At 39.1% G+C, this 10,000-nt stretch overlaps 1 protein-coding gene across 1 annotated transcript in view; it reads right to left on the bottom strand.

Annotated features, from left to right (window-relative positions):
- Window positions 1–8,294: 8,294 nt before the first annotated feature.
- The window catches only part of LOC125045651 (lysozyme-like), an 11,782-nt gene continuing 10,076 nt past the window's right edge, over window positions 8,295–10,000 (bottom strand). The window contains exons 2-3 of the mRNA XM_047643058.1: window positions 9,739–9,859; window positions 8,295–8,797 (exon numbers count right to left, since the gene is read on the bottom strand). Of these exons, the coding sequence (XP_047499014.1) occupies window positions 8,577–8,797; window positions 9,739–9,859 (342 nt within the window). The 3' untranslated portion in view covers window positions 8,295–8,576. The remainder of the gene's footprint in view (window positions 8,798–9,738; window positions 9,860–10,000) is intronic.

The following is a 10,000-nucleotide window of genomic DNA, read 5'->3' as shown; positions in this document are numbered from 1 at the left end:
AGACACTGTGCAACCCTCGAGGAAGGGCCTTGGAGTTCTTGTTCTCAAGAGTAGATGCAATTGTACTGAACAGTGACTCACCCACCCATTTCCAAATTCAAACTGGGACATTCTCCAATATTGACCTGTCAATTGATTTGTCAATTGATTCAATTGTCAACCTGATTCACAGTTGAATTTCACTTGGCAGGTCATGGAAGACTTACATGGAAGTGACCACTATCCAATACTTTTGAAGGAGGTGAATGGTATTCCAGCCAATGGAGTGCAGAGATGGCAACTTGAATATGCAGACTGGAATCTTTTTAAATCAACTGCAGTATTGCAAGGATCTGTGAATGAGTTCCAGTGTGTTCAAGATGCTGTTAATCACGTCACATCATGAATTCACCTTGCAGCAGAAGCATCAATACCTAGAAGTAGCGGGCAGTACCGTCGACCTCTGGTACCATGGTGGTCGGATGAATGCCAACATGCTGTCAGAGAAAAAAAGCTGCATTGAGGCAGTTGAAACGACGCCCAAGTGATGTAACCTTGATCCAGTACAAACAGATCTGAGCCAAGGTCAGGCGAGTGCTAAAGGAGGCTAGACGGACATCATGGAGGCAGTATGTCTCCTTGATTAAAACTCTGGGACCCCCTTAGTATAGGTATGAGACAAGGTGCTGGAAAGAGCACATCCATATCACCACCTGCTAAGGAACGACACCCAGTGTCGTTCTTCAGTAGCACTGCAGCAGAACTTGCCATTTTTGTGCAAGGAGATGGACTCTGCTTTGCAGCTCTGCCGTAAAACTGCCCCAGGAAGTGATATCTCACTTACCGGAGAGTTCCCAAACGTTCCTGTTGGATCTATACAATAGGATTTATAGGGAGGGCACAGTGCCATCCACATGGAAAGAAGCTATAATTATTCCTGTCCCTAAACCTGGCAAGGATGCTTCTATATCAGGGAATTATAGACCAGTTCCTCTCACCAGCTGCATCTGCAAGTTGATGGAGAAAATGGTAAACTTCAGGTTGACATGGCTGCTAGAAAAGGAAAACGTACTGACCCCATATCAATATGGGTTTAGAAAACTGAGATCGACCACAGATGCACTTGTAAGGATGGCAACTGCAATACAGAATTCCTTCACACAGCTACGTCATATGTTAACAGTCTTCTTTGACCTTGAAAAGGCTCATGATACTACTTGAAAGCATGGCATACTCATGAAGCTGTATGACATTGCTTTAAGAGGAGCATTGCCTACCTTCATATAAAGGCTTCCTTGCTGACAGGAAGTTTAGAGTGAGGGTGGGAAACAGCTTCTCTAACCTGGAAGATCAGCTGGAAGGGGTCCCACAAGGGTGTGTTTTAAGTGTACCCTGTTTGCCATTGCTAAAAATGACATCGTAAAGGTCGTTCCAAGTGCTGTCTCATGTAGTCTGTATGTGGATGACTTTGCACTGTACTGCTCAGGAGGAAGCTTACAGGATGTGCAAGGACACATGCAGACTGCAATAAATCAGGTTGTGCAATGGGCAACATACCATGGGTTCAAATTTTCTCCAAACAAGGCCATGGCTATGCATTTCCACAAACGAGGAAAGTTCCATCACTCTATTTATGAGCAAACCCACTGCATTTTGTCCAAGAGGTAAAGTACTTGGGTCTAATTTTTGACTCAAGGCTTACATGGCTGCCTCACATTAAACAGTTAAAGGTGAAAGCTACAAAAGCGGTTGCAGGTTCTTTCACACCTATCTTGGGGTGCAGACCGCACAACGCTTCTGCGGCTTTACCGAGCACTTATTCGTAGTAAACTTGACTATGGATGTGAGGCTTATTCATCAGCAACTCCCACTGTTCTCTGGATATTGGCCTCGGTTCATAATGAAGCTCTAAGAATCTGCATAGGGGCTTTCAAGTCTTCACCTGTGGAGTCTCTGTATGCTGAGGGTGTAGAACCACCTCTTTCATTACACCGGGACTACATGAACCTGATTTACTACACAAGACTACAAAGGATTCCGGGATCTCCTACATCCAGATTGGTTTTCAACCCACTTGAGGATAGCCGATCCTATGGTAGGATAATGAGGAATCTTGTGGAAGATCTTAATTTAAATCACACAAAGGTTCTTGCTGTTGGAACTTCCCAAGTCCCCCCTTGGACTAATCAAGTCGAGCTGGATTTGGTAGGAATCGGGAAAGGGGAGAGATCCGAAGCAGAAGTCAGAGGGATGTTTCTTCAACACACTTCTAAGTACTAAGGATCAGATGCAAAATATACAGATGGTTCCAAATCTGAAAATGGTGTGGGCTTTGCAGCAGTGAGCAGAAGGAAGACTGCATCTGGCAGTCTTTCTCGATCAGCCTCGATTTTAACTGCAGAGTTACATGCCATCCTTGCAGTAGTCAAGATGACTAGAGATCTTACCAACCATTGCGTTGTAATTTATTGTGACTCTCGTAGTGCCCTGCAAGCAATCAAGAGCTTAAACTCATCACATCCAGTGGTGAGGGAGATTCAAGATTGGCTTGCACTGACGTCAGCATGTAAAAAGATAACTCTGTGTTGGGTGCCAGCACATGTTGGTATCAGTGGGAATGAGTGAGCTGATCAGAAGGCCAAGGCAGCTGCCACTCAGCCCTGTGATGCTCCTTTTCCTCTCCCACACACTGACTTGAAACCCAGCATCAGGAGTTGTCTTCGTGATAAATGAAGGGAACAATGGAGGCATACCTCTAGAAATAAACTGCGAGAGATTAGAGATGACCTTGGCAGTTGGGTGACCAGCATCCATCCCAACCTGAGAATCAGGCACACAAGACTGACTCATGGGCCGATGATGGCTAAAAGTGAAGCACGCTGTGAGGAATGCCAAGAGCTATTAACGGTCGCACATGTAATGGAAAGATGTGAAACATTGTCAGACCAAAGAGGAAGGTACTTGTCTCCCCCATATACACTGAAAATTGTATTGGGGGAGGACTGTGACATAGATCTTATTAGTTTCCTTAGGGAAACTAATATTTTCAATAAAATTTATTTATGCATAATGTTTATGCAAGTCTTTAGACATTTAGAGCATAATATTTGTGCTTCGATTTTTAATATAATATTTATTGTTATTTATAACATTTATTGATAGATTTTTAACGTTTTAAATATTTTAATATTTCAGTCTAACGTGGTGTTCGCCCGCTTATGACCTTAGCTGTTGATGCGGCAGATAATTTTAAATAATCAATCAATCAATCACAGAGAGAAAACGAGATCCTCCCCCTCGGCCAGATGGTACTCAGACTCCACAGGATATGAGCTATTGGCACTCTCTGAAGTAATCAACAGAGGTACCGATGTCATTCTTCACAGATTCAGATTAGGTTACCACTGTGCATGGCAGATAATAGACCGTCAAGAGAAGCGCTGCATGCATTGTGGCGTGCCGAACGCCACCCTGGTACACTACTTACAGAAGTGTGAGTACACATAATTCCTGAGACAGGGACCGCCCACAACAGCCGCCGTGCTGGTAAAAAGATTATGTGATATGCTTACATTATGGCGGCAGGAGTACTTGCTGGCAATCCTGCCGCTACGGTTAGTACCGAGTGTCAGAGAACAAAATGAGACCGCCACAAAAAAGCTGACACAGGCTGGGCCATATATGGAAGGCCCGGGTGAAGCTAGATCTTCGCAAATCTCAATTGTATTGTATTGAACTGAGATCAGTATTCCCTGATCTTCCAGCAGAACACGACAACGGCAGCAACTCGGGACTAGCCTGTCATTAATCGGCTGGGGAGCCTACCGGGTTCTCTGTTGACTTCCACTTCACCTACAGCACCCAGCTCTACCAGTGGGAACTCATACCCACGAAAAACACTCCCTAAAGAGATACAGACACCAATCCAAGTGGTAGATGCCACTCATCTCCTAGAGTGCATCAAATATGGATAAAATTTGAAGTCAATCCAACGTGTCTGAGTCTTATGACATGATATTGACTTCAGTCTGATGAATGTTTTCATAATCATTCTGTATAACTACAACATAACTTTCCAAGCTCAAAAATGTCAAAGAAAAGGCTGTGTATCATGATTTGTTGATATAGTTAAATCTATAAGACAAGTAAATGTTCATAATCATTGGAATTTTGCTGATTTGAACACAGAGCTCACTTACGGTGGATACTATAAGATGCAAAACCTCATGCAACTTCCATTTTTCATATGAAAAACAAAATATGCAATATTTTTTTTTTTTTTTTTTTCCCCTGAATCTGATAAATACACAGCCTTGTACAGCAAATAATGGCGTGTATGAACAATATTTGTTGCAGAATAGTCAGGTACTTTATCCATTTTATTTGAAGCTTCCACAATGCTTTGATTATAACTGAATATCACACCAGCACAAAGTCAGTAGTTCTCTACTGACTTTTTATGTGAAATTCAGAAAAATAACTTTATTTCAAAATTTTATACATTGGTACAAATTAACATGTTTTGTGGCGTCCATAATACATGAAACAATGTACCAAAGTATTAGGGGTTTTGGAATGCTACAAAAATACCTTATGTATAATCCATCTACATGTTTCTTTCATACAGTATCTCTGAAACTCAAAAAAAAAAAAAAAAAAAAAAAAAAAAAACTCATATTTCGTTCTTACCTAGTGTAACGTCCTCAAAGTACTGATTAATGTTTGCATGGTATTTTTCCCTTTACTGGGAGCCAAAAGGAACAGTACTCATACAAATCAGTATAAAATTTGTTATCATCTTAGATGGTAACAGTTCGATCTCTACTTTTAGTTTTAAAGTAACATAATTAAGAGCTTTGCACATTCGTCACTTATCACCTTTCCAGAATACATCTTTGTCCTTATCTGATTTGAAAAATTTATTATTTTCTTTGGAATAGGTAAGCTCAATTCAACTGTTTTATATAGACTTGTTTTCCAAACAGACTTTTCACAATGATTTCCATATAATCCTATGCCTAAACGATACCTTATATTTCGAATCCCTGTTTATACATTAGTGTGAATTAGATGATTTTTTGTTTAATCATGTTTAGATGAACATGAAGGTAATGGGATTTGCCTTACAGTTGCAAATTTTATATGTCGGAATGAATTTCTGAACTCAAGATCCAATCCCAATTCGTGCTGTGGCACTTCTCAAAGTTCACTGTTAATTCGAACTTCCATCATAGATTGTAAGAGGCTATAGATGCCTTTAAACAATGGCGGGGGTAGTCATAGTTTTTAATACGGCTTGGTTCTTTATAAACCCAATCGCCCCAGATTTTTTTTTTTTTTTTTTTTTTTTTTTTTTGTGAATGTTGTTACATACAGATGGTTCGACATGTACTCAGCTGGAAAGAAGTATATCAGTAGCCCTAATGACCGATCCTGATTTCCCCATTCCTTGAATTGGGGGGGAAATGTGTTTTTCTGTTTAATACAGTTGACATCGATACTGTTATTATTGTTTTTGATGTTATGATTATTAAATTGTTATTGAAATCTCGATAACATTTAAGACAAGGAAATAATGCAAAAGACCCTTTCCTAAAGTCGAGGAAAAGGGTAAACAGGTGAGATACGTAGGACTAATAATCGACTCCTTCGTGACTAAGCACTTGTAGAGCCATCTATGTGTAAATATAATAAATAAATATGTATTACATTGGGCATGGCATGTATTCTTGTATTCACGTAGCGATTGGGTTAAGGAAGAGTACTACGCAGTGTAGGGAACACACGAGACGATGTCTTAGTCTTATTGCTAAGCGCGGGGTCGCGTGCCCGGCCTCCTGAGGGGGCCGGAGGCTGGTGCTGACTAGTCGCGGCGACTGCTGGGAGTGAACTGAAGTATCAGACGAAGTTAGATATAATCGTCATCTTAGTCCTCGTTGGTGTGATGTTCTAAGTTTGACTTAGTGGTCTATTAGTCTAATGGCTTACAGAAATCGTGCTTTTGTATACGCCATATAGAGCCTGTGAAGATAATTTATTCAGTGATATAGCAAGGTAAATGTTTAATTTAACTTAGATGTATTAAGACGATAATATTGGACATTCAGTATATTTGATGTAATGCGATAATCCTACGTTTGCTGTTGTAGCATCAGTCGTGAAGGTTTGTTTTTTTATAAAATAGAAAATGGCAATAACATTTAGTAGTGAATGAAAAGGTACCTCCTCGTCATTTCAGCAAAGGAAAAATGCATAATAGTTATACACGTGTCTAAAGTAGAGGTTTAAGACAGTCCCTATGTACGCAAGCAAAATAATATTTGCATAAAGATAGGAAACGGTTAAAGTAACGTTTGACCATAAAGCAAAAGGGGCCTCCAGGTTCCCTGTATCATTTTGGATGTAGAATTATCCCCAGCTTATAGAGATTTATATTGTCATTGTCCACTCATAAAATAATATAAATCAGAGTCAGGGACAGAATATCTAGACATCTGTAATTATAAAGAAATCTTTAGAGTTAATCAAGCTATTCCCTACATTTTACTGTTATACTCTAATCGGAAAATACAAATATCCCCGCACGCCTTCACACCTGTTGCATTACAGTTAAATATATGAAATGTGTAATATTACCGTTATACCATGCTGTCATCTCTTTACCAGTAAAGTAGGGACTTCCCGTCAAATACCCCTGATGCGACAATGGGGTTTGGTGCCAGACGTCCCGAGTTCCTGACGTCATCGTTTGAAGAAGCAGAGCCTATCATCTAACCAAGAACTGGCACATCCCTTGCATCTGCGCATGGGTGACACCGGTTTCATCCCCATAGCCCTTCAATGCCCGCGAGCTCGAGCTCGATAGATGCCATTTAGGACAATCAATGTTGCTTAATACGCGAAATGCATAACTTATCAGACGACAGTCACCAGTGCTAGTTGTTCTCTTATAAATCTAATATCTATGTGATCCCTTCATTCACAAGCTAAAACAAAATGAAAACTCCGCACATACGCACAATTCACAGGCGTAAACATTGCTCCCTGAAAATAAATCGTTGATGACAGTATCGTATTTATAAAGATATATATATATATATATATATATATATACCTTATATAAATGGAATTGTAATTTTAGCTTGTCGGTATATACTATTTGGACTGAAGGTCTTTGAAAATTTATCTTATGAATGCATTCGAACATTGCTCGGAACACTGTTACCGAGGGAGACAGACACTTGACGTGTAACAATAACGCAGGCAAGATGAAAATGTTTTCACCTTAGTTAACATGAAATACTCCACATGATTGATTTGGTGAAAAATAAAGTTGCCTCTTAAACAAAAGTATGTGCATTTTTTTCTTGTCAGTTTTGTTTATACAATGGGGAATTATAATTTAAAGAGAATGAAGTGATATGTAACAAGAATATATTCTGTGCGCCATTATTCGCATCTCAAATAGCACTCCCAACCCTGCGCCGCCGAAGTCGAAGATAAAGCTCTGTTGCGGCGTCGACCGGCGCAGTTTAAAAGCACTGAGGGAGACTGGTATCTTTTTTACCAATGCGATATCTCTAACCTCGATCTAACTACTGATAGTCAATGAATTGTAGAGAAACGTTTGTATTTTTTGATGTGAGAAAAGGAGTGTGATTCGGCACTACTTTTCTGCAACACCATTTTAGATACAACATTCCTGATAAGATTTCTGAGTATCATTTTATCGCGATATTACGCTTTTGTTGGTATTTTGTTAGTATGTGTAAATTGTATTTTGAATTATATTGGCCTTTTTAAACTAGTAAATAAAGAAATCTAATTTATCTTCGATGATTATTATTCACCATCATCTTTTACATCATCATTATCATGTTTTTATTATCATTATTGTATGTATTATCTTCATTACTATTACTATTATTGTTGTCATTATTATCATTATTATCATTATCATTATCATTATTATCATTATCATTATCGTTATTGTCTTACTGTTATTGTTATCATTAATATTATTATTATAACTGTCATTACTACTATTACTATTGCTATTGCTATTATCTTCTATATCTTTACTATTATGTTTATCAGTATCATTATTATTTTCATAATACTATGTTAATAGTAGTAGTAATAGTAGAAGTAGTATCGTTATTGTTATTATTTTGACTATCATTATTAACATCATTGTCGTTTGCTGTTTAACAATGACACGTGAACCTCAATCTTAAGAACTAAAAAATGCAAAAAATGGAATGAATGGATTGCATCCCATGTAATGTGTACATGGAAGAATAAATAGTAGTTCGGAATGTTGTGGATTTTTATTTGAAAATAGATCTTACAAACCGTCGATCGTGTGTGTGTGTGTGTGTGTGTGTGTGTGTGTGTGTGTGTGTGCGTGTGCGTGTGCGTGTGTGTGTGTGTGTGTGTGTGTGTGTGTGTGTGATTATGTGTGTGTGTGCGCGTGTGCGTGTGCGTGTGCGTGTGGTTTTTTGTATGTGTGTGTGTGAGAGAGAGAGAGGAGAGCTTGTGTGAGTGGTCTTGTACGTATATGTGCATATATATGAAAATTCGTATTTCATTCATCTTCATTCATCCTCAGGAGGAGGTGTGAAGAGGCCATAGTCGAGGCAGTCCTTCACCAGATACCAGTAGTCCGTGGCGTAGTCCTGATCGATGCCCCAGGGCCCCCCGACATGAGTGCGCGCATAGGTCTCACACGTAGCGGAAGGGTTTGACACGTATCTCTTCAGGTAAGCCCGAACTGTTGCTTCGTTACAGTCCCAGGCCGCCACGCAGGTGTAGTAGTCTATGAAGAGGGAGTTTCAGATGAGTGATATAATGTGATTCTAGCATGCCCTACCGCCAGTGACGCACATATTATCTTTATATCATTACTAGGTATGTAGATTTTTTTTTTTCAGGGTGGACACTGTAATATCTTCTCACGTCATATCTATATCCTGATTCTTCTTTCCCTACGTTTTTTTATACTGATTTTCTGTGATATGGATTTAGATAATAATTGGTGTTTCGCTCTCGTTTTCAATATATATTTTCTTCAGGTACACGGTGCACTTTAATTATACAAAAATAGTATGAATCTCATATACGAATTGCCAATATTAGTTATCCCGTTAGATTTGAGAGAGAAATAGAACAGGTGCTTTAATTACATATAATAATCCACCATTTCATTTACAAATACATATGTAATCTTAGGAGAACATTTAAACCTTAACACGGACCTGTTCTCCCCTCACAAAATTAAGTGAGGGATGAACAGGAGAACCAGAAACGTGTGAAGCATTTAACTTTATGTACATATATGTGATGATACCGCCAGAATTTTCATAATTAACTTGCCTCAGAAAAAAAAGGAAATGCTGTTTCCTGAAAATAATAATTATACAGTAAAAGCTTATCCAGGCAGACTTCACTTTCACTTGCTCACGATGCCCTGTCTCTCTATTCTTGTGTCGGCAACATTAATGCAACAAATCTTATGTCGGAGAAGTGAAAGCCTGAATATGGCGACTCGGAAAATAAATTAATTGATAGAAATCGCAGACCAAATTGAAATGCTTAAAAGTAACAAGGGCACACCCTTGCTTTACTCCTAAAGTCACGAGGAGCATGGTGTTTCCAGTACATAAAAACAAACCAGCAGAGACGCGCAAATTTTCTTTCATCTTGTTTGAATTACTAGTTATTACTCTTTTATTTAATACTCTCTCTTATCGTACTAACCTCCTCCTGGCTCGTTGGCATCGATCCAGTACGGTTTGGTGATGGACCACGGGCCGCACACCTCACCCCAGCCATTGTTCTGGCACACGCTCTCCGGCATCACACAGCCAGAGCTTGACACCTAATAAAAACAGAACATATACATAATGGGTAGAAATTTTATATAGCAATCTAGAGAAGTATTATAACAATATATTATCCTATCTTCGTACCTGCATTCATCTGAAATTGTCCATTCCTACTATGTGAATGTAAGATTGGT

The sequence above is a fragment of the Penaeus chinensis genome, chromosome 37 (genome assembly GCF_019202785.1).
Source record: "Penaeus chinensis breed Huanghai No. 1 chromosome 37, ASM1920278v2, whole genome shotgun sequence".
In the NCBI taxonomy this organism is placed as follows: Eukaryota; Metazoa; Arthropoda; class Malacostraca; order Decapoda; family Penaeidae; genus Penaeus; species Penaeus chinensis.
The sequence above is the reverse complement of the archived record's forward strand: the minus strand, read 5'-3'. Positions and strand labels throughout refer to the sequence as shown.